This window comes from Tinamus guttatus, unplaced genomic scaffold, assembly GCF_059628265.1.
Source record: "Tinamus guttatus ecotype Peru unplaced genomic scaffold, ASM5962826v1 Tinamus_guttatus_pri_ptg000909l, whole genome shotgun sequence".
Classification (NCBI taxonomy): Eukaryota; Metazoa; Chordata; class Aves; order Tinamiformes; family Tinamidae; genus Tinamus; species Tinamus guttatus.
In genome coordinates, this window is record NW_028289443.1 from 400,160 (window position 1) to 426,562 (window position 26,403).

Below are 26,403 nucleotides of genomic sequence, written 5' to 3' on the forward strand. Positions count from 1 at the left end.
GGTACTCAGGGAAAACATGTAAGTGGCCTTCTTTTATCAAACACTGTAAACATGTTTAGTTTTGCTCTTACCTGAAACCACAATGTAAAAAATGATCATAATTGATTAAAACATTTTCCCTTTGCCCACCCACTAAACCCTAAACACATCAGTGTTATAGGAAGATCAGTGTTTTACAATGTAATTCTTTAAGATGTAATTTTTCTTTTATTCTAAATAATGCAACAACAAACATATAATACTATCAAGTAGTGTCATCTTCACCTTCATCCAGGGCATAGTTGAGGTTTATGACTGTGCTGATAAAGTCACCAAGTTCTACAAAATCTGCAGTGATAATATTTACACCACTTTCTCCTGGTTTCTGAGTTCGGACCCACTGCATCATTGCAGGAAGAGCTCTAAGGAGAAAAGAGAAACAATAATTACTCATCTGCAGCGAGGTAAATGCATTGAGATTTACCAACTGTGACTTTATCGTACTTGGTTTCTAAGGGAAACGAGTGCAGAAGGACATAGGTTACTGCCCAGGACTTTCAGAAATCCTACTCTTTATAATTTTCAATCTCTATGGGAAGAATATGTTGATTGTTTGACCTTTTTTTATTGAGAAGCTGAAATGCAATCTCACAGTGATTACTGATCTTGTTTTAGGGCAATGGAATGGACAGATATCTTTTCAGTATCATCCAGTCACGTGATTTCATGAGAATTGTTTCAGAAAAAGGAAATCACAGAGAATTCAGGCCATTCGTAAAGCATGTTTGATGCATACTAAGAAAGACTGAAAAACCTTCTTTGGGGACACTGCAGCACCTATAATTTCTACAGTATAAATACAGCATATACTGAACATAATTTATTTCTCAGTATCGATATCCCAGGCTTGAATAATGTTTCTTCATAATACACTGATTAGTAATTGAAATCAAAAGCAACACAGTCAAGTTGACTCTTTCTAAACAGCATATTTTTATCGTATCAGACTTCAGCACCAAGATAATGAAGTATATTTGGCATACTGTATCGGCACATATACTAGCAGGTGTTTGCCTGTTTGGGTTTGTTAATATAAAAAAAAACAATCTTTCGAATACCATGACAATAGAAAACAAGGTTCTAGAATCATCCATACAAGAAAAACATATGGGAAAATAGAGGGTTCTTTAGTTCTGTAGCAAAAAGTCACAAAATGAGATTCAATGTTCAGAAGACAGAAGTTAACAGAGTTCAAAGTAATGTACAGATTTTTCAAAGAAAGAATAATGGACCACTGGAACAATTCTCAGAGACTGTGATAAATTCTGCAGCATTTGGAGTCTTTAAATCAAGCCTTGCTCTCTTTTTAAAAATACACTCTCATTCAACCACAAGCTGCTGAGCTAAATGCAAGCACCTACGGACTGGAGAGTGAAACAGTCCGGTCAGATGAATATCATAGACTTCCTTTCCCCTAAAACCTATCAATCTGTGATTCCCTCTTGACCTACAAGTTATACAGACATATTCACAACAGCAGGATACACGTAAAATGTAAATCTGATTCTATACCCCAAAGTTTTAGGAAAACAAGTCTTAACAAAGACTTAACAAAGTCTTTGCTTAACAAAGCATCAGTCAATTTTTAAAAAATAATTTAGTACTGATCAGTGGACTCACATGTAATACAGCAGAAAGCACAACATAAGGTTTTGCTTCAGCAAATGCTGAAGCGTCCATGCACCACTTAAGTCCACTATAAGATATAGGTCTATGGTAAGCAAAATATTTTTCTTCAGGCATTGATTCAACATGACTAAAACATACGAATATATACCACAAGCTCACAAACCTGAGCTTAAGTACTCTGTTGCATCAGGCTTTAACCAGTGGTTTGAGATTAAAGTGTACATAACCCTGAAGAGATACATTCACTAGAGCTACGATAGACAAAGGAACGGTGTTTAATATTTTGTAATGCCTGGACTGATTTGTAATGCCTGATTTGAGAGCAATCAGGACTAACACAGATCTTAGCAAGAATGTGGGGACCAACAAACTGGTGAAAGATAGCTCAGACCATCCCGAAACTCCACCGTGCCTTCACATAAAAAGATATTGCAGAACCCTAGAGAAAGACACGAGGGTGAACTTGTAAGATACTAGTATTTTCCTTTGTCTTTAATACCTTATTTAAACACAAAGAGTTTCAGGTTTAAGGATGAACTGACTAATTTTAGACAGATGCAGATTCTTCCTTCCATTTTCTACAGAAGTTGATACCCTTGATATTTTACTCCCCCCTGAGGCATAATTATCTTCTTTGGTGTCCTCTATTTGTTCTCCATCTGATTCTGATGCATTTCTGTCTTTGGACCATAGAGTTTGCTCTCAATGCATTTAACCTTAAACATTATTATTTTTTTTTCTAATGTGTTCTTACTAATCTGATACTTAACAGCGATAGTCATGCCTCCTTTGCATTAATAGTATTTTAAACTTAGCGTACCCCGCCATGGAACTACCTCCAAATAGTCCTAGTTGATAAACAGGGATACCTACATTTTATTTATATTTCAAACAGAACTAAGTTGCATGACCCTTTGCCAATACGTGAATTGTTAGATGGAGTCACAGAGATCTTGTGTTCAAGAGACTAGAGAACATTCAATCGTAAGAGGCAAGTGAACCAGATTATCCAACAAAAGGCTTATTTGCATAGCAAAGACCAAGAAAACTGCTCTGTAAAAAGAAATACATGAGCCAAAGAATCCACTTATCTCAAGGATTTGGTCTAGACTATGCAACTCTGCTTAGGATAAAGATTTACAAATAAATAAATAAATAATACGCCATACACATCTTCCTCCCACAGTGCCATCTTGAAAGTCAGTCGGTATCTGTGATTCTAAGCCACCACAGATTGCTCAGTTTCAGTACAAATATCTCACGCACACTAACAGTAATTACTAGAATAAGCCTACTTTAATGTTCCCCAGGGTGTATTTGTGATAGCAACACAAATCTTGTTCTCTCTGCCTTGTAATTTCCAGTCTCTGCATGCTCCAAACCAGTGACTGTTCTCATTAAGGGTTTTAGTCAGCAGAACACAGACCATGCTGTGTGACAGCCACCTACATGACTCCTTGCTCACAGAAACCCAGTAGAGACCATGCTCTTAATGAATATTCTTGTGATTTTGATAAACATGACTTTGTCCATAAGCATGCATAAGCCTTTCAGTCTGTAGATCCAGACAAGCAGAGGATCCTGACAGCACCGCTCTCTGTGTCAGGCAGGTCTGGGCTCTCCTCAGGGGGTGATTGATGTCCACATTGAAGTGCCTCCTTGGGGATTTGGCACCAAAGGGTCTCGTTGACTCCAGAAGGGCTGACAGCCATTTAAGCTCAGGTAGACAGCCAAAGCTAGTGATTTCTTCTTTTATGTGAAAGTAATTCTGCAAAATTACAGTGGTGTAGTCATCCTGTAACTGCACACACAACTGCATTGTGCTGGTATAACTAGTTTTCATAATAAAAGAGCATCACACTGGTGATAATAACAGTGATGCCACTTTTGGAATTGCATATAAGGCAGGCTCCAGCTCTCCTTATGGCACAGGCCAATATTAAGCCTTCTAGCCCTCCCATGCCCCAGATGACTTTGCTGTAAAGTGATGCAAGGAAAGCATGATGAGTTAATCGGAAATCCTTCTTGCCTCAGAGATATGTTGGGAGATTTCAGTACTGTGAATAAATGTTCTGAAGTGCATAATAGATGAAAAGTACTATGTTAGCATGAGTGGCACAAATTAACAGCCAGGCAGCTGAAAAATCTTATATATGCAGAGTACTATGAGGCCTTTAAAAATCATTTATGTCTGTTCTATCCCACAGCTGCAGAACCCAGTCCTTGCAATGGAACTGCATGCCAGGATTGAAGTTTTCACAAAGAATACATTTCTGACTCTTAAAGGGTTAGAAAAATCACCTTGAACTTTGAACAAAGTATACTGGACAGTGCTGCGTACCTTAGCCTGTAGGCACATATAAGAAGATATGTTGACAGCAAGTCTAAGTGAGGAGAAAGACAGAAGTCTCCTTCTCTCATCTTAATAATTTACACATCTAGTCTTACCAACATTTTCAATTTACTGTGACTTCACTCCACTCAGTGGAGATCGGCCAGATTTTACACCAAGCCAGACCAGCACAGGTTTGTTGGACAAAGTATAGCAAATTGACCTCCAAATAAGGATCTGTATTTGCATCATTTTTTCCTCTTGCTTGGAGGAAGGGCTAACAGTTGGAGCAATACAAAGCAGGAAGTCACAAATCTGAGGTTTTAGCAGTGGAGGAAGGTCACTTTGCAAGGAAGAGAGAAGGACATGTTATTTGGCCCTCACTACAGCCTATGCTATTTAATCTTTGAGAAAGATTTTTCTATCCTTACCTTGGTAGCTTGGCTGCCTCCTGAGCATTAGCTCCTCTCCTTTAGGAGAAGCACATTCAGACTCTGAGCTCCCTGGGAATGACAAGGTCACCGCCTGCTGCTCCTCTCACTTCCATGAGGTTGAGAGGACAATGGAACAAAAGTGACATGGCCCAGCAAGGGAGGGACAGGTGAGATGGGCTGCCACACAGCACCAACTCATCTCTACATCTTCTCATCGTCACAGGACAAATCCATCTGCATCCCCCAGTGCTGCTCAGCAGACTTATCCAGAAGCACTAGGGTAAGCTGAGAAGCGTATGTGAAATGGGGAAACCGAAGCACTGGAGAGTAGGGACACAGCTGCACTGAACAATGTGATGCTGTGCAGAGATATTTAACGTGGCTATTTATTTCTTCTAAGACCAAAGCCTTTATTTCTACTGGCACATCACAAAGTCAGTCAGACATATCAATCATTTGGGCATATCTTACGTAACAAGATGACTTGTGTCATGGAGCGCAACCATGACCTACATCTCCTTTTCTGATTTTTGTTGTTGTTGAATAGCCATGTACTTTCTCACATAGTGTTGCCACACTGATTTTTATTCACAACTAAGTAAAATCTAGGCTCAGTTTTGACAGTTACTTTATTATCTCTATTTTCCTTGTTCTGCTTGTATGAACAGAAATGTGTGCTTTTTTCAGATTTGCACTTTTTTCAGTAACTATTTTCTGATGTGCTTAAGAACAGGAAGAAACATTGCCCTAAACTACAAGAGATGCACAGCCCTTTCCAAAGCTATTGGATATGCCAGATCTCTATACTATTTTTTTTTTAATCTAGCAAAGATCGTAAGTGGATTCCTATGCTATTGAATTTTGTTTAAATAATAATAATAATAATACATTCAATTAGCTTCAGTTGATGGAGCATAACTTAGAGCTCACATTCTGAGCTTTCAGGCAGAAAATATGACCTAACCAATTGCATTAAAATGTGCTTTAAAAATACACTCTTAGGCTATTTTAGTTCAGAATGATTTTTTTCAAATATCTGAGTCATCAAAGCCTGACAACCTGACAGAACATTAATGGCAGCAGCATGCTAAGACAGGACCTTCCGTGGCAAAACAGCCATTCCTCTCTGCAGAGCTCTCAAGGCATGAGGAAGAGGAGAAGCAGTGTTGTAAATACAAAGTGAGAGAGTTGTTTACTGTTTAATGAAAGTTTGATTGCTAAATGGCAGACAAGGGTAGATGAGCAGATGGAGCCACTGCAACCTAATCCAGAAAGGGAAATGGGTCTCATTTACAGAGCGCAAAGCAATTCACTGTTTTGTTACCAGCAGCACCAGAGAGAAGCGAAGTTGGCCCAGGGCAAGAGTGATACATGGCATACATTTCCTCTTCAATAAAGCACATTCCCCTCCTTCCCTCAGCCTTCCTCAAAAAAGTGATACTACAGCAGCGCTCCTTTGCAGGAGGACACACTCACATGAGCAGCAGATTTTTGGGAGTGGCTAAATTTGAATTCCTAAAACTTTTTTCTGCCCATCCAATTTTACTCACGTTCACACAAACTCTTAATAATTCTGAATCCATAATTCAGCACATGCTGACTTTGACTTTGTCACGGAATAAGTGGTGGCAGGGGGGTGAGTGACATAATGCACTTCGCTCGTGGGAAAGAAATAGGAATAGGTTTTATTGGTAATGACAATGGTTTCATGAGATTCTATGGCAAGGTCACTTATTAGTTACTGCATGGAGTTCCAAGATACACACAGAATTACCAAGGACACCCTCCAGTTGAGTCACGAGGTTCAGAGGTTGGACCCCCTTGTTTTCCAAACTCCTTCTGAGAGGAATCTGGGTGCGGCTGGATCCAGTCCTGGTCCCAGACCTGGTCAACAGTTTATGTCTAAGGGATTTGTGCACAGTTACAAGGTGAAGTTTACAAATTCAAAAAGAGAAAGGCGTGCTATAGTCACTTATCACAAATCTGTAGTGGGAAGGATCCCCAAGGAGCATCCTTGAGAGGCGCCCCTGCTCAAGGGGAGATCCTGGCGTGCAGCCCGCTGCCATGCAAGGAGAGCTCAATGGGCTCTTGGGCTGTTCCCGTATTTATGAGATAAGATGACTGACTGATAGTCATTCTTTCAACTCAGAAATGACTGTTAGCTGGTGTACTCACAGTTAGCCTTATCTCGCCATCACGACAGGGCCATCAGGACTGTTATTGATGGTTAATGTCTGGGTGGGGGGAGAAATCAGGGAGGCAAATAGCAAGATCAGATAATGTGGTAGTTAACACCTGAACAGGGCTATGTGTGAGAAGCCAGGTTGAGCTGGGGAGGGAGCACATCCATCACAGACTTTTCCAGGTTGCTGAGAACTCGTTGCTCCAGTGGGAGCAGCAGATGTCTTGCATCCCACTGTATCATAAACATCATTGCTGGAAAGAATCTTGACAAGTCATCCACATGCATCCATGTCCACTCAGCCCACCCTGGGGCTGAATCATCTCAAAGATCAACTGCACAAACTATTCCTGGCAAAAGTTCAATTTCTTTAGCTCTTACAAATCTTCCTGTGATGGAGATTTCATTATCTTCCTCTGCATATTCAGAACCTGCCTTCATAACTCTCTTATTCCTCCTCATTAGTTTCAGTTGGAGTACCCAAAAACAGATGCCTCTAGAATAACCAGCATTCAGGTATGCTATTCAAGAGTGTTCACCGAGTCCTTATCCTGCTGTCACTAAAGATTTACTGTCAACTAGTAAATAAGATTTCCTGCAAAACATGAAGCTTAGAAACCATCCCACAGTATATCATTTTGCAATAATTTTATTTTGTGGCAAAATTAGTTTGAAAGTTTCCTGTCTTTTACAGGCCAGCCTTTTTTTTCTATTCTCCTGTCACCATTTATTGTCCTCTTAGTTGTGCTGATACATCCCTAGAGACAAGATAAAAAGCAGCACTCAGAAATGTGTTAGAGTAAAGGAAACAAATCAACCTTTTTACTTTTCCCCTGTCCCAAATAGCCTCAGTTCATTGAAGAGACTTGACTGACAATAGGACCTCACAAATTGCTGAATTGGCACAGATGGAGAACAAATGAACCAAAGCAGAGAGATTTACAAGGCCCAGGCATGGAAGGGTGGAAAGGAGTTCTTAAATAAGTTCCCTATCACTCAGATCCTCTCTAGGCAGCAATAGTGTGGTCATAAAACTGTCATTAAAAAGATCAGTCTGACTAAAACCAGAGAATTTGGGCAATGCTGGGTGAAATTAGTGATTTTTATTGTTTACAGTTAGCTCCAAAGGGACAATGGTGGGTATGCATTTTTGGGGGTCCTGAATGGACATGTTTCACTACCTGTGAGTCAATACAGTGCAAGTACTGCGTATATTAACATCCACCTGCCCTGGATTTATCCTTCTGAAAAGCTTATCTATAATTCAGTTTTCTCCAATTGCTGTACAAAGTTTGGAAACACATCAAATGACACAGACGACAATTCCGAGGCTAGATGAATATTTTAACGTAATTGATCATAGCACTGTGCTCTGCAGAGTCACAAAGCACATGATGTCTTTGCTTTTCTATTCAACTGTTGTTGGCTTTCTGGGTTTCATTTTAGAAAGGAGACAGAAAGGAGCTTGAAAGCAGCCTTTTCTGCCTTCTCTCTTCAAAGAGCCTTTCAGCTGAACCTGGCCCTCTATGCTAATACAGAAAGAGCAATGGGATATTTAACATCAGCAAATGGATAGCACAGGAGGTTAGTGACTAATGTTCACCATCCCATATTTATTCCTGATTTTGTTTTTGAGCCATTGCACCTACAGCATTAACTAAGAGTATTAGAAATCCAGGTAGGTCGTAAAGGAGACCCTGTTTTATAAGAGATGTCCCTAATGAGGTAACCCTAGTATTTTCACAGAATCACAAAATGGTTGAGATTGAAAGGGACCTCTAGAGACGATCTAGTCCAACCCCCCTGCTCAAGCACGGACCCATAGGGCACGTGGCACAGGGTTGCATTCAGGCGGGTTTTGAATATCTCCAAAGAAGGGCATATTCTTTGGCTACTTTTGGATTTATTTTGGCTACTCTCTTGGTCCACCTAGTGGGGAACAGAAGTGGAAAAGCCCAGAGCTCATATGAGAGCTTGCACTGCAACCACACAAATTACCACGCAAGTGCCAGAAGTGAAGGCAACCTTGTAACACATAAGCTTATGCTGGTATGGACAAACACCCAGTAGTCCATGTATTATCAGGAATACATACTACCTGTCAGGATGACGTTCGTTTCCTGTGTTTTTTTTTTTTTTCTTAATGATCACATATCAAGCCAGATAAACTCTTTAACTGTTGCTCTAATTTATATCTTCGGAGATCACTTCAGTAAAAATAACCTCCTACCCCACAAGTGGTTCAAGTCTTAAGTCATGAAAATTGGCATTACTTCCTAATTAAACTTTTAGCTGAGAGATCTTAAATCGTTCAGATGTCATTTTTTCCCCACATTTCGTGGCTGAAAACAAGATAAGGCAGGACACATTTACATGTCATTATTTATGTGCTCAAGACAATTGGTTCTGAACCCCTTTCCAAAGAACTGAAGAAATGTTAAGAATTTTACAGAAATGGCAATAAGAATGGATTATAGAAATAAGAAAAGGAGTTTATTGTGCTGCATCTTAAGCGAAGAAAACCTTTGTTTTGCATAAGAAAGCCTCTGTCAGCAATCCAGAGAATAGCTATGGGTAATTCTCCCCCCCTCCCCCTTTTTTTCTATTTGTTAAAAAGCTGTGATTTATTTAACCGATTATATTTGATTCACTTTACTGAAATAATTCAAATAAGGTGTTAGAGTTCACCACAAGGTGGGAACTGCTTTGTCACATGTGCATAACGTTCTGTTGAACATCCTTCCTGCTTTGCATTTCCAAATCTTTCACTAATATTAGTTCACAGTTCTCATCCTACCGTGTCCTGGTCTGAGTTGCCAAGTATTTTTTTGGACAAGTTAGTATTTTTTGCCTCTCTTACTCAAGATACATGGTTCCTTTTGCATCAAGTTAAAGGCTCCTATTGTCACCCAGATTTCTCTTGCGTGTGAGGCAAACATCGCTATTTTACTGTAGCACCCACCTACAGAACTGATGGAGCCAAACTGATATCTTGCCAGCTGTTTCTAACCTCCACAAATACATAATCCTAGGAATGCTGCCTAATGAAATGCCCCTTTTCACTCTTTCCAAGCTGCAAGAAACAAAGCTCTGATAAACCTCATTTGCACTGTAAAGCGTTAGGAATCACTTCATTATTGAATCTTGTATGAGTAAACACTGGACTGAAAAGCAGACAGCAATGGCAAATCCCTTCTCCCCACATGTTTATTTCCCACTGAGCTGCTTTTTCTCAGTCCAAAGCTCTCGCCTAAGCCTGCAGCTGAGAAGGCTGTACTTAGCAGCAGCAGAAGCAATCTTACAGAAACCGAAGGCAAGCAACACTTAGGGCAGGAGGCTCTGAACAGCTAAAGAGTAAAGTGCATCTTCAGCAGCAGCAGGGAATAAATTTTTACTGCCCGTGGCTACCAGGTAACCATGCAAATTATGCTAAAGCCATCTGTTAACACATGACCATGTACATTAAAATTCTGCCACTGCTTTCTTTGTCTTTATCATACTTTTAAAGAGAGTAAAACACAACAATTCCCCTCAGACCTTTGTAAGGGAGAAGACTTGAGTTGGTTTCTGTTGTATTCATACTATTGTGAACACTACTGAGGCAGAAGCGCAGACAGACCAACTGCAGCTTATGGTTCATCCTGCCTTGCTTTCTGGCAACTTCAGCTGCTCACAACATACCGTGAAGGCATCCCGAAAGCCATGCCCATTCCTCGAGCCAGCCCCCAGCTCTGATGGCAGCTTATCCCCACAATACAGACCAGGTACCAACTCAACCTGCTTTGCAGCAGACCTGGAGGGGACAGGGCTGCAGGCAGCAATCCTCTCCTGCTCGCAAGGTGCTCTCTGCATAACACATCATTTCCTTCCCCTCCAAAACACACAGCGTAAGTGTTCGCCCCTTTGCTAACAGACACTGGTACACCAGTGTGCCTTTGTAGTTTCTGTGTTTGAATATCTAGTGGAAAACTGAGAACAAGACTAAACATGCTGTGATCAACCAGACAGCTGGGGGAGAAAAAAAGATAAAAATCATATGCTGTCTTGAGATCTAAAGAAACTGCAATGAGTTAATTCCAGGATCAGAATCCCCTAGTGTCTTGAGAAATCAGGCAACACTCGGGCAAAGATGTCTGACATAGCTGCCCCAAATGCAATTGGAAGTAAGATAAGTGCAAGGCAGCATGACAGTAAAAGATGTGAGAACTGCACGGAATAATCACAGGCTGACACTGACCTCAAGAGCATTATCTTACATGGTGGTTGCATGACTAAAGAAAATCTTGTTCTGTTTAAGACCTTCTTAATCTTATATTGTGCATGTCCAGCCTCCACTCTGACAGAATGAAAAAATAAAATCCTCCCTGCTCCCCTTGTCAGCATATGAAACTGTAAGGAAATTAAATTACGGCAACTCAACAGTTTTCCAAGATGTCATCTAGGGCTAACTCACACATTTTCTTATGGATCTCATGATAGATGGAAGCTTTATTGAAGCTCTGCTTCTTGGAATTATACTACACATGAACCCTATATTTTTAGAAAGAAGAAAAAAAAGAAAAAAAAAAAAAGTGAGGTTGTGGAAACAAGCCAGGGAAGATGAAACTTAAATAGAAAAAAAAAAAAAAAAGGCCTCCAAACTATTGTTTTTCTTTTCTACCCAAGTTTTTCCAAATTTTAAATAATATAGCAAAAACAAAATAAATGTAATCTTAGCCCCAGAGTGCTTCTTTAAGTTTTGACAGCACCGAGAACACCACAAAACAGTATAAAAGCATATTAGAGTTGACGCAGCTGTCCTCAATATTCATATTCAAAAAACAAAAAAGCTATTAGAAATACAAATGGCTTAATTCTTCTTTTGGAAATGAGAGAAGAAAGCAAAAGCACATCTATACAAGCAGCACTGACTTGTGAAATAGAAATAAATTCTTGTAATAGTTTTGGTCATCTACATGGCAAGCCCAACAGAGAATTATATGATTTTGATGACAAGAAGGAGCTTAATGAAGACCCTTAATGCAGACACCTCACCACAGACTCCATGTGCAGCAGCCTTAGACATAATTGGACACTAAAGCACTGTGCAAGGGAAAGGACTCCAGGACTTGCTGTCACTCCAGGCTTGTCTCCTCACACAAGACTTCTGCCCCTAAAGCTGACATGAGCAACTGTCAGGTTCAGGTTTTATTTCACGTTACCCTATTCTCCCCAAACCCCATCCATACACCCAAACCTCTCACCAAAATCTGTCAGTGGTATAAAACTGGGGCTAGCTAGCTGGGGTGATGATACCAGCTGGGGTTCAAAGTGTGGCAGTGGGAAAGGCTGTATGCTGTGCTGTAGTAACACAGGTTAAATAGCTGGTTTGATGAACAGGCTGTGTTTTTTTTCCTGCCGTATGCCCAGGTGATGGCTAGCAGATGGTCTCATTCTGCAAGGGCATGAAGCTGCTTTCTGAAAGCCTAGTGATAAGCAAGCAGGAACAGAGACCACGTATGAAAATACACGTTCTTAGGTAGGAATTTACACCAAAAATAGGGATTGATCACTCAGTTTGATCTGCAATGAAGTCAGAGCCAGAACCAGACTTTGGTTCTGGTTCTGGCTACCATCCATACAAGTAAAAGGAGTTGAGGGTTTCTCCATCAGACTTGGACAAGGGCTTCATTTTTTTTTCCCAGAGCTGCCAAATGCTTGGGACCTCCAAAAACTTGGGACAAGTTTCCTGCTGAGGAGTTCTGAGGACTCCAGGTGCCCAGCTGCCTGGTTACTCCCAGTTCACCCTTCTGCCCATTGCTTGCCAGCTTTGCCCCTTGCTATGTAACTCAAATTCTGCAGCATCAAAAATTTGAATGATGCAAGAAAGAAGAGAGATATGAAAAGGCACCGAATATAAAAAGGTTGTGGATGGAGGACATGATGAAATTGGATGTGGAGAACATTGAAAAAGGGCCTACTGCAGAAGAGGAGGAGAGGCTTTTTTTTAACCACTATTCAGTCCTACCCACAATCTTGGAATACAGCTCAGCTAGGCACAGATTCTGAAAAAACCCTCTTCTTAGCAACAGGAAACAAAAACAAAAGGTATCTACTATTACCAGGGAAAGCAGAACAACTAGCTAGAAGGCAGAGTTTATTTAAGAAACTTCTGGCCGTCAGCAGTACCAGAGTATGGCCTGTAACAGACTTCCACACATGGTTGCACAGTTTCCCCTGAAACACATATTGCAATATATCTAAATGACCTAATTAAACAGATAAAACATGTATATTCCCAGTTTAATAGGGTAACAGAATTAATGTTTTCTTCTTCCTAACTACCTGCAGATGCTTCGAAATTGAAAATCTCACCTATATTCAAATCCTTTGCTACTGAATACAAAATAAAGCAATTTCCATTTCCTTTCAGATAAAACTGAGTGGTTTTAATTTTTTGTTCCATCAGGTGCAGCTATAGTTAGAGCCTTCACTGGCAGACAGCAGACAACCAGTCCAAGTAAACATAACTGCATACAGCTGTTTGCCACAATACACTATTTAGAGATATATATGCTACCGAAGAATTCACACTGAGTTTAGAGTTGGAAAAAACATCTCTCAGTAAGGAAAATAGGCAGACTCAAACTCAGATGTCTTCTCGGAGAAAGTCACGGTAAAGAGATGGGTCTTGCAACATTTACAGGAAGTTAATACGTTTGGATTGTTTTTACAGAACATAGAAATACACCTCCGTTTTGAAAAATGAGCAGGTAGATCACAATGACGCAATCCATCCAGCAGTGTTGAAATGATAAACTATATCAAAACTATAATTTTAAAAGAGCTTGGCCAAAAAAAAAAAAAGAAAAAAGAACAGGTGCATAGTCATTTTTCATCATTTCTGCTATCTGGAGAGCAATAAGTAGCAGAAAATAAAACAAAACAAAACAAAACAAAATAAAGTAAAATAAAATAAAATAAAATAAAATAAAATAAAATAAAATAAAATAAAATAAAATAAAATAAAATAAAATAAAATAAAATAAAATAAAATAAAATAAAATAAAAGCTTTGAGCTGTATATACAAGTAATAGAGATTGGAAAAATTGGAAATAATTGGTTTTTGATTTGAACAATATCATGAATGAAAAAATACGAGGAAGTAACCAAAATCATACAAGAACAGTTTTTCAGTTAATTAAAAATTAAATGTTTAGTTACTATTCAGCTTAGCTAATTAAATATTCTTTTCTGACTTTTCTCTTATAAATTGACATCTCAAAACAATTTAAATTTAAAGAGCATTATTTTGAAATTGTCAAAACACTTCAATATTTCTAAAGCATTAAGTTAGAAAATATCAAGATGAAGTGTTTTCCTACATATTTGCCTCAGATATAATTACTCACCAAGTTTGACCCAATTTTACACACAGCATCAGTGCTTCTTGCAAAACTGTTTTTCCAGCAGATTTCTCTTTATTAGCAAAATTCTTTCTTTCTGCACATTCGTCTTCATCTGAGATATCACCTTTTTTACTTGCTGCTGTTGTTGCTTTGATTGTACTAGCAACCACCTACTGGTATGGACTGAACATTGTCTACTTCATTCTCCACCAAGAACTTACATCTAAAGTTTGCTGTATCATTTAAGTTGCAAGATCTGTATCAAACAGACAAAAAGCACTGAAGACCCTTATTATATTGCTGACCTTGTCACCTGATTTATTTTTCTAACCTGTGTTTACATATATTTCAAGCAAATTAAAGAACTGACCATCAGCCTCTTGGGTGGATTAACACAACATGGGTCTAGACCCTTGGATCAGTGAATAGCTCCTCCACAACAACTGCTTAATCTCACAATAGATGGAGAATTAGCAGCTTATTATCCCTTCAAATTTTCTGGCTTCCAGCTCTGGCCTTGCACAGCAAAACCAGCTTTGCTAATCAGCTGGGTCCCAGAGAAAGAAACCTCCTAAACAATGTCCTGGCCATTACTGCAACCCCCTGCAAAGCATGGAGCAAGAGTAGCTCAACCTCAGCCATTCGCTTCTGCCTGCTTTCCTCACAACTCAGTATTGCTTTGGCATCCCAAAGCATTCGTACAGTAAACAGAGCAGTACTTATGCCAAATACAGCACGCAGGGAATATCAGAGACAGCCATTGCTCTTTCACAAGGAGAAATGCTTGTTCTGGTACAGCCCAAGGGACATGTACTGCTCAAAGTAGCTCCCTGCCAAAGCAGCCCTGATGGTTGGTGACATCCATCCCCCTAACAGAGACCTGTCTGGCTCTGTCTTCCCAATAGCCATTCAGACTATGAATGAAACACGTGTTTTCTTCCTAATAACCAGGAGATGGCTTCTAACGTGACTGAGGAGCAGAGGCTGTTCCTAGGCCAGCAAAAGAGGGGAAAGTTGTTCCTTGTTGTCCAATACCTCCATCTCCAGTGACGGAGCCAATTGTAGGGTGAGGAAAGTGCACAGCAAGGCAGGTTAGCAGACAGCCACTCATTCCTCCCCAGAAAGGCAGGCCAGGGAGCAATCTGTTAATTAACTTTATCTGTTCCTCTTTCAAGAGCTAATAGAACTCATCTTCAAAGCCACCACCTTTCTTGATCCTGCTTTACCCACTGTAAGACTGTTGTAAAACTTCACTGCTGTGATGGCAGGAAGCTTTGCTCTCACTCACCTCCAGCCCAAATTTATCCAGTCAGTTTGTAACTCTTGTCTTGTGAGAACATTGGCCTTTAGCCTAAAATGTTCTTTTGCTTCCTTGGTATTTATTCCCCTGCGATATTTATAGACAGTTATCACGTAGACTATCAGGCTTCATTGTGCCAGGATAAACAACACAAGCTCTCTTCATGACTTCAGTAGTTCATTCCCTGATTATCCTAGTAGTCCTTTTCCACATCAGTTCCAATTTTCATCTGCTTTCTAGAACAAAAAATAATCAGAACTGTACATGATATCCAAAAAGATACTCTGCCAGCACCTTGGTCAACACTACCTGAACTATTATTTTTTTTTGTGCATGTAGGCAATGCCTTAATACCTATCAAGGTAATACCTGTCTTATTTTTTGCAGATGGGTTACACCAAGGGTTTAGTTTTAGCCAGCTATTGGTGATACTCTTAACACCTATTTTGTCTGACTTCTTCAGCTGATGAGATCCCACATCTCCTACAACTGACAAGACCAGTTTCATAAAGGAATGCCACTCTCACCTTCTCTTCAGTCTAGTACTTCTAATCCTTCTCAATGCCACTGCTGATCCCAAATTCCATTTTGGCTGGTAATTTCTTATTTAACACTTTACCAGATACCTTACTGAAATATAGATGAGACCAATTTTCCAGTAAAATTTCCATAAAAGTACTTGTAAAAACAAATCAAGACAGCTTGACACAATCCACCTTCGGCAAAACCTCATCAGTGTTCATCTTATTTTCCATTAATTTCTGTATCATTAATTATCACTTCCTTCCAATTATGCTCTACAGTCTTCTCCTGACAGCTTGTGGGAGTTCAGAACATTCCTCCACCCTTTTCACATAAGGGTGTTACATTTACTACCCTACACTCTAAACCAGCTTCACAATTTTCATAGGTCTGCTTTAAATGATATGCAATGCATATGCTAACGCTTTAGAAGTTCCAGGATGGAGATTACACAGATTGCTCTTCCCTTTCATTGAATTTGTTAGAGTTTCTCATTCTCAATTCTTATAGTTTTTTTTTTTCTCACTAAAACATCTACTCTACTGATATCTGGAGTCCCAAATAAGACTCCAAGAGGAATTGTAACAATTTAAACATTGGTATCTCAGGCTGCAATACATATTTTTCATACATCTTTCTGGGCTTCTGGCCTTGAAGGAGTAGGATTTTATCCAGTCATATAGAGGGCATTCTCTAAAAGTTTAATAAAGCTGTAGACAGATCATTCTGCAAAGGAAGCTCGATAATAAAACAAACTTTTATCCTTTATATTAAAGGTTGGATGTTAAAAAAAAAAATACACCAGCTCCATAAAAAACTAACTTCAAATCATGCACTGAATAAACTAGAGAGAACTTAATATGAATATAGCCAAGGGTCATACTGTTCTTCTTTTTTTAGCAAACAAATGCTAACAGTAATCTTTCTTTAATTCATCCATAGGCAACAAATCTGAAACGCCTGGATGATGATGGGATCAACATAACATGACTAAGAGCAAAAATCAGATCTCTCAGAAAACTGAGTCATTTCTACCAATCTCTTCTACGTGGTATGTTCCAAACGACTGACTCTACATTGCATCTACCGTTATGCTGTCTGCCTGGGTTTCTTGGAAGAAGTTGTGGAAATGCACCACAAACATTACTTAGATGGTAGCCTTTCCCTGAAGAATTCTCTCCTTCTGCAGAGTTTAATATCATGCACAGCAGATGAACTACTACAGTTAATAACATTGCTATTTTGCTTGACCAGCGCTATTCACCCTATAAGTACTAGGCAAGACTAATTTCCTCTAGCCATAAACCACATTAAACTAGAGATTTTGAATGAGAAAAGTGTCTGCAGACTGTCACTTGATCAACAATGAAATCCATGGGAAAATAAAGGCTGGATGTTTATCATGGTAGGAAACCAGAACTGTGCTTCTGTGAGAAACTCCAGCATTTCAAAATCTCACTCTGTTTCAAATTAGAAAGCAAATACAAAATGTTCGCAATTCACATTAAATAAAGTTCAAAATCCATTTATGAACCCAAAAAATAAATTCTTTAAATACAAACATTAATATTGCATTGAAATCTGAAAACAATAGAATTAATAGAAATATAGAGTTAGAATGCTTTGACATAAACAGTACTGTTGAAGTAGACTTCTCTCTGGAGGAAAAATCTTAAAAGACGGATTACTGAAAAAACAGTGGACTTTAAGAAGGCTGCAAAGAACTGCACTGTAGGGAAAAAGAACAAATGATTTGTAATCGCTTCATTGATCAAATTTCCAGATTTACTACAGAGAAATGTTCTGCCTGAACTGAAAAATATTTTTCCAAGAAAGAGACTAATTCTAGCTCACACAGAGGAAAGGAAGCTTCTTACCAAGGTGTGACTGCTCAGTTGAATATCCATCTTTCCTGCTGTAGTGTACCTGGATAGTAATTGCATAAAATACAGTGTCAGCAAGAGGAGAAGGCAGCAGTAAATGCAGAAGGTGATGATCTTACCAGCTGATTTCTGTTCTTTAACTTCTACATTAGGATGTTTAGCAAATGGATGAAGTTGGATCCAGAGCCTCATCAATCATGCGCTCACACTCTTCACAGAATAACTACAAGTCTCAAATAACACACTTTCACATTGAAACCTTTCAACAGTGACCTTCAGGATGGTCTACCTAATACCTAACTGCAGTCTGAAACAGTATCTCTGGAAACGAAAAACTCTTTCCCTTATTTTTCCCAGTGGTAAATCACCTCAGCCTAAAACACCTGTAGAAACACTCTGGTCACAAAATTCATTATTTGATCTGAATAGTGGGAAACTTTATCTTTGCAGTGCAGCAGAAGCAGAAATTAGACTCACTGGACTGACTACTTGCAACTATGGAAAGGAAAAAATGAAAACGAAGAAAGATGAATGCAGGTAGAAGAAGGAGCAATGGAAAGGATGAAACAACAGTGGTCCTGAACAGAAGCAGATTCTTCTTCTGAAATGGTAACTGTGATGACAGGCCTTAAAGAACTAGTCGCTCAGTTATGGCAGCAGGCCCCATACATCCCGTCCAGGAAAGGTGAGAAGTCAAGTCCGCATACCAGGCAGTACACAGAAGGTCACCACTTTGGCCAGCTAGCACCTGCGCCACAGACAGACAGACATCCTCCCCACAGGCTCAATCGTCTGCCCTGTATCTTTTTCTTTTAGTGCTAAAGGCACTGGCTTCCTAAGCTCTCTGCTTCCATCCGTGTGTCAAGCCACAAACTTTTCAAAATTCCCTCTTGAAGGGAGGACAGGGAATAAAGGGGTTGCCCTCTTGCCACTTCCTTCCAGAAAACTGTCTCAAGCAGTCAAAGCAAAGCAAACCGATGAATTAACTCTTGAGAAAAGTCCTGCTTGCAGAGAAGTGAGTTTCACTTTAAACTTGGGAAACAAAACACTGAATGAACTACCTAAAAATGTTCACTTCCTAGCTAATCAAGCAACACAATAGAGTATCACATGTACAAATTACTTCTATTATGGAGCTCTAATGCAAATGGTTCTCACTGGAACACAGAACACAGACTTCATAGTAGAACAGTTCCTTTCTTTTACTGCATAAATCCAAACAGGAATGGAATTAAAGGCTGTCCCCCATCACAAGTCTGCAACAAAATTAAGGAGCTGTTTCATCATAGATCTGGTTCAGCTGCTGACCTACTACACAGGAGTGCATGCAAGCACAGGAACAAATGGTAACTGAAAGAGCCTCTGCACTACTTGTTACACAAAGCTAAGCAGGTTGTGCTACACCACCATGACATGAATAATGGTTAAAAGTTCCTCCTTCATGCCATGAATGAAGGTCAGATCGGCCCAGAAACAAATGTTCAGTAGGGAAGTGCCTGTGGCTCCTACCTGACTCTCCCCAATAGGTCTGTTTCATACCTTAATACAACTTTATGATATAATATATTCTACATAGCAATTGCTTAGTTACAAAAATGCTCAGATCAACAGTTACCATACTAAAATATTGCCAAAGATCAAATCCTATTGAATTATCACACAGTGTCTTAAAGACATGTCTGTTTTTATTACTTTCCTTATTACCTAAGAGAAATACTGAATGACATTTTACTATAGTAGGTTGTGCTGTGTTCAAGCAAAAGCACAACACAGGACATGCTATCATTATAAATATAAACATAGTCTTATTGTAATCTCCCATTACGTCAAGCTTATATCTTAGCCACAGAAAAAAAAAAAAAAAAAATCCTGGCAGAAAATGGAATAACGAAGCTTTTGCGTGTGAGTGAAGCTGTGAAGAAAAGTTCAGTATAATGAGTTGAAATATTTCCAGGCTTTCAGAACAAAAAGAAACCAAAACATGCCTTATATTGTGTCTTGGGGAGCAATTGTGGCTCCCCAAGAAAGAATTTCAAAACTCCCCACAGACATCAATGAATTCCGAAGAGGAAAATGCTATCATCTCTGTTTTAATATAAGGCAGTATGAAAAACATAGGCATTTTTCTATCTCAGTGCAAGTTCGGCTTCGTGTGGTGCATTACCAAGACCTTCTGCCCAGCTGCCTCCTCTATTTACCATGTGCTTTACTTCTCTCTCTCTTTTGCACAAACATGGCAACAGGTTGCCGGGACCCCATACTGCTTTCTCTGTACATTGTGTGTCAGCAGAATACTGGGTATATCCTGCATACTTAACTGCTCATTCAGAGCATACAGGCTATTCACTTATAAGCACTGGGACTCATTTCATAAAATTAGTTTCAGGCTTCTGTGGACCTTCAAAAAGACTTAGATCAGTCTGGCCGCTTCACAGATGGCAGGCTCATATTCCTCAGCTATAGCCATTTTCTGTGGAGAAAGCCATTTAACTCTTCTTCTCCACTCCTAACCTCAGAGATGATGCAGATGTTTTATGATATGTGCCAGCACCTTCTCTCACCCACTGTTACTGCCAGACATTCATCTCTACTCTCTTGACATACCTTTCAGAATTTATTAGTCGTGTCTTCGCCCTCCTTCCCTATCACAACAGGACAGGTAATGAGAAGTGACAGCTCTCCAGAGCAATAGATCCTAGGGAAGGATATCTGTAATTGAGCTGCACTTCTCAGCTCACTATCCTCAGCCTTTCTAGTTTAGAAGGTTGGTTCCTCACTGTCTGACCCGCTGGATGCCACTACAGCCTACCCATTCAACATTCACGTGTACATTTCCAGCCTGCTAGCCAAGGAGAGGAAAGAAACTGGAAACATGCAAGTGACTTCTTCAGAAAGAGTATGGATATATTCTCTCTAGATTATACCTTTAAAAACCACCAAGGCCACGAAGGAAGCTCTGAGTTGCCCAGATGCATCTGAAAGGACACAGCGTGTATAAAAGTTTTAAGAGCTGATAGAGAGTTTTTGACAACTTGCCATTCATATCAGTCCAGGAGCAAAGAGCAGATAGAAGCAATAAAAAAAATTCAAACTTCTAAACATGCAGTGATTGATTATATGTTAGCTAGTCCAGAATTATCCAACTCTGCCTAGAAGCTGACAACACTACTGCTATAGATCTATTTACATGTATAGTCCTGAATGCAATGTTTGGTGGTACGCTAATACCACACAAACCTAGCTGTTGTCATAGCTGTTAAGCTTGTATTTGTCTGAGTGAGTATGAAATGTCTTTGTATTACAGAATGTCACTATCAGCTTGAAAGCTACCTTGCAAATATATCTGGGAAAGCTTGTTTGTGCAAATCTCAGTGCTCATCTTGTGTCTTACAAATGAAAAGGAGAAGGACTAACCCATCAAGGAACTGCTTCCTTCACAGTAAGCACAAAGCAGCTAGGCAGTCACAGAGCCTGTACTGACAGATACATTTCCCCAGGGTCAGCATTTGTTAGCATCTGTTGGTTGTAGTATTTCCATAGTAATCAAGTAATGTCAGAAAAATCAAAGAAAACCCAACTGGCTTAATAAGCCACTTTCAATTTCATTACAGCAGCTGTGTGGATCGAAGCATGGCATCTTTGAGACTAGTAGATGTTAGTGACAGCACACAGCAGCAGGGCTGTGGGAATGAAAATTTACTTCTGTCAATGAAAAACAGTTGCTGCTTTCTGTATATGCAAACTCAGTGCTGCTCAGAGAGTATGTCGACAGGATGTGTTAAACTATGAGGAGCTAGACAACACATGCAGTAGTTACAAATAGGTGTTTTAGTGCCTAACATGATAAGTTATGCGCATGCCATATCCAGGAAAAGACAAGACTGGTGATTGCCAAGTCAACTTCCCTTGTAGACTACATCCCACAGGCTGCTAGTATGTATTTAGAGACATACTTTTCCCTGACAAAGTCATCAAAAATCTTGTGCAGTTCTGTGGCATTTTAATACTAATCCAGACTCAGGACCAGACAAAGCCATCAGACAGCACCAACCAATGTTTCCCAGGGGAATACTATGCTGAAATCTTTGTCTACACAGATGGCCTTTGATGATGAAATGACACTAAAATGTCTGCAAGTAACTGAACATCCATGACCCAAAGTCAAGGTCTCCCTGTGCCCATCTGTGCAAAAACATAGCTATTGCCTTTTGTCATGATGGACTAAAAAAAATGAGAGTAACTGAAGGATTTGGCTGGATCGCACAGTGTAATTTTAAAGTTCATAGTAATGAAACAGGGTATTGAACAACAGCTTTTCACCATGTGAAAAAAGGACAGCTGCCTCTGAAGTCAAATGTATTGAGGAACAAGGATGCTGGTACCAAGTAGATTAGTGAAGGCCTGAGTCTACCCATGCTTCTTGGCAGTGAAGGGACTCATGCAGCGCCTGTGCTGCTATGGGTGTACTGAATCCCAGCCCCTAACTGGCTCATCTGAACCTGCAGCTCCCCTGCAGCTCCTAATGTAGACAGAGCCAAGGCTACAAGCAGGAAGGATGCCTCCCTAATTATAAAAATACAGTTAACATTTCTGCTGCTGTTTGTTTTCCACATAATTTAAAAATGGCATCAGTCAGTACAAGCCACAGATTGGAAATATCATAAAAATCCCACTCTTGCAGCATCACCGAAACTCTCAAAAATTAAGCTGGCTGAGATGCAGCTTGGAGGAGGAAAGCCCCAGGCCCTGTGCCGGTAAGTGACTCAAAAATCCCATTTCTTCCAAGTTCTGAGAGTATTTTTAATTTAAAATCCACCTATGTGCTAGCTAAATCTGACCCTGCTCGCTTTGTAACTGCACCTAGAGATAGCTTTTCTCCAGACAGCTTCCCTGGCCTACCTAACCATCCCTTTTGTTAATACTGCCTATGTTTTGACTCCACTTCAAAGCTTCCCATGTGCAGGATTCTGATTTATTTATTTATTTTTGCTTTGGTTGCTAAGGGGGAAGCTTTAGCATGGTGGGCAAGGATTTAGTCACTTGTGAGCTTCAGGAAACATAATCCTTAGAGATTAATTTGACAATAGGCTGGATATCTGTTTATTTTCTATTCCTCAAAAGCTTTAGAAGCACTTCATCATTTTCGTGTCCTCTGAAGGAGAGCTCTATGCTATATTATTCAACCCCAGAGACAACAAAGAGGAGAGAATCATGATTACCTGCAATGTTATTTACCAAACAGAGATAAAATTAGTATTATCCCGCAGATCAGAAAACAAACTAGATTAATATGAAGAACAGCTCTGTACTCAAAAAGGTTGTTTCACAACCATCTTTCAGAGGTACTAACAGCAGCTGTCTCACTGTAAAGTTAATTTAATAAGCAGAGGAAATGTAATTTATTTGGTACATACTGTTTGCTAATCAAAGAATGTTTCTTGGCATGTACACTATGCATGACAGACTGTTAAGCCTTAAAACATATTGTTAGTCCTCAAAGTTTTTCATCAAATCCAAAAAATGTAATGTACAAGCATGTGACAATTTGTCCTCATTCCTGCAGGAAGGTAAAAGCTGTAACGGTGATTTGATAGGGCTAGGAAGAGCTTATATGAAATGGCTTTTCTCCTTTGTATCTGTGCAGGACAGAAAGCCTGATGACATAATTTCTCCTGCTTTCAAATTATTATCCCACTGAGTATCATATGTAACAACAGCATTAGAGCCAGCAAGCAATCATTATCAGTAAGAAACAGTCCTGGTATGTATCCTCTGTTGAATTTAATCTTAGGAGGGTGTGAAACTCCTTTTATCTAGGTTACCATGGGCCTGTCATCTAGCACATCTGCCACTATGGTGTATGAAACAAAGTCAGGAATAAAATCCTGTCTTATTTCTGTGAAAAAAAATGGCCGATGGGAGTCACTGCCAAATGTATGCTGCCCTCGGATACTGCTCTACTGCCACAACAAGCAGCCTTGCCACAGGGCAGCAACTCCCAGGCCACCTCACCTTCCTCAGGGAGGAAGATGTAATCACGCTCTTTCACGCTGCAGCCTGCACGGCAGCAGGAGGACCATGGGCTGCTGCACGGCAGCTGCTTTCACTTTTCCTGGTCTGATGGATGCTGCAACTGGGAGAAACATGTTTTCCCTGCTCTGCAGGCCATTGCTCTTAAAATCTTAAACAATATAATGAATACAAACTTTAGAAATGAAAATCTGGTATGTCTCATTGGATCCAAAGAGATCCAAGCTTCAATCTTTTCAGAAGTTAATCAAAATTTAACTGCAAATAGCCACTGTGCAGAGAGGAAAAAGAGAGAAGACCAAGGGTTTTCTGTGAAAATGACAGTAAGAACTATTTCTTTACTTCTTAAACAAACTACTTAACTGTGGGTGGGTTGGGGGAGAGGGGAGGAAGGGAAAAGGAGAGAGAGGCAACTGACTAATTTGATAATTATAGCCTCATTCCAGATTCAGATCTTCAGGAGTGATCTGCATTCAGATCTTCCAAAATTCCACGAAGACCGAGTCTACCAAAAAAAAAAAAAAAAGAGGAGGTAGGAAGATCCTGTCCTGCTACCACCACAAAAAACTGCTGCCAAAACCAACATGCCACATCTTCAGTGTTAAGTGTGGCCTGTTCAGCCTGGAGAAGAGAAGGCTGAGAGGGGATCTAATCAGTGTCTGTAAGTACCTCAAGGGAGGCAGTGAGGAGGATGCTGCTGGCCTCTTTTCAGTGGTGGCCACCGACAGAACTAGAGGTGATGGCCACAAACTGAAACACCAAAAGTTCCACAGGAACTTAAGGAAAAATTTCTTGACAGTGAGGGTGACAGAGCACTGGAACAGGCTGCCCAGAGAGGTTGTGGAGTCTCCTTCTCTGGAGATCTTCCAAACCCGCTTGGACGCAGTCCTGTGCCACGTGCTCTAGGTGACCCTGTGTGTGCAGGGGGGTTGGACTAGATGATCTCTAGAGGTCCCTTCCAACCCTAAGCATTCTATGATTCTATGATTCTAAGTATCTTTCAACAGCTACAAGAGCAATACAAAATCTATAAAGTGATAAAGTGAGTGCAAAAACATGTTTTTTTATCTACCTGGACACAAAAATGAAATCTGAGCTACATATTTATAATGAAAGGAACAAAACTACATTTTTTACAAAAAATTAGATGGTTCAAAGTAGCAAACAGTACAGCTGGTACACATTCCCTCATGCTTTTACTATGGATTACATACTTTTTACCTTACTGAAATATTAATGCTGTGATATTTGAGAGAATTTTGTATTTATTGAAAATTGCTTTGCATCCTTGAATTCTTCATCTGTTTATTTTTAACAGGATCCTCATCACACGAGGAATGTTCATTTGATGGCTACTTTCAGTTATTTCAGTAAGCTCAATAGTTCAGTTCAGTTCAGTTACTCTATAGGTTAATATATATTCCAAGTCTGTGTCATCCTGCAGTGCACTATAGTAACAGAATTTCATAATGACACCACACTTTGGAGGAAAAATACCTGTTCCTGAGATACTTTTGAAAGTCAGTTTATTTTGCAATGATTAAGATCTATGAAAAGAAGGAAAAACAAATTTTTAGAGTAGATTTGATTACACACTATGGCTCCATTACAATCTGGAAAATCTCCATTACAATCTGGAAAAAAACAAACAAACAAAACAAAAGCCCACATTGCCCAGTATTTCTGCCCTAATATTTACTGACATTGCAAATAAATTGGTGATAGATTTGAAATTTAATGTAGATAAGAGATAGTAAGAGCTCAAAAGTTCAAGTCATTCAAAACTCATCCAAATATATCCAGAATCCATTTGCACTTTTATTTTCTCCCAAGCAGCAACAAGAAAGCACATTTTTAGTTGGAGAGGAAAAAAAAGAATGTTACTGGCTAGTTAAAAAAAAGCAATTTCTCAGCTGTGCTACTTGATGTTATTAAGAACATAGAGAGATGTTTATCAGAACAAATGGCACAACAAGAACAAGCTCTCCAAACAAGCAGATCATTTAACAGCAAAATCAATAATCAAAGTAGAAGTTCAGTACAGAGAAATGTTCTTCAGACTCACTGGCAAGGGAAATTCCCAGTCATCTGGAGCCTATAAATATGCAGGTGGCAGATATGTGAACAGCTACAAGTGCATTTGCACAAGCATTTCTGATTCATATTCAGCTGCTCATAAAACCTTTTGTGTCACCAGTTTATCATGTCAGGTGAAGTCTGTCCTCCTTTTTTTTTTTTTTTTTTTTTTTTTTGCTCTAATCTACATTCAGTTGGGGAACCTGTCATAAAATGGCTAAGCGCTTCTCAAAAATGAGGCATGTTTTTGTTGCCAGGTGTAGTGTCACAGCCATTCATCATCTATCAGGATACAGCATTCCCAAAAGACTTTCCTGGCACAGGCACATCCATCCAGAGAGCAGAGCATTAACAGGCCATTGATCCCCATTATAAAATTTTCCACTTTACAACATTTTTTGTTGTTGTTGTTTAGAAAAAAGCTCTTATGCTTTGGCATTAAATTTCAGGTTTCCCACAAAGTTGCCAAGAACATAGTCATAGATATATGCCTTTAAGCTGAAAATTGGCTGTGATTTATCAAAGTCAGAATGGGTGCCTTGCACGGACAGTGGTTTTTCTAATGTAATAACTAATGGCCTGTCAAC

The 26,403-nt window shown here is 39.6% G+C and overlaps 1 protein-coding gene across 1 annotated transcript in view; it reads right to left on the bottom strand.

The window, feature by feature from the left end:
* Positions 1-226: 226 nt before the first annotated feature.
* The window catches only part of PLCXD3 (phosphatidylinositol specific phospholipase C X domain containing 3), a 72,068-nt gene continuing 45,891 nt past the window's right edge, over positions 227-26,403 (bottom strand). Inside the window, exon 3 of the mRNA XM_088537942.1 lies at positions 227-401. Within this exon, the coding sequence (XP_088394068.1) occupies positions 245-401 (157 nt within the window). The 3' untranslated portion in view covers positions 227-244. The remainder of the gene's footprint in view (positions 402-26,403) is intronic.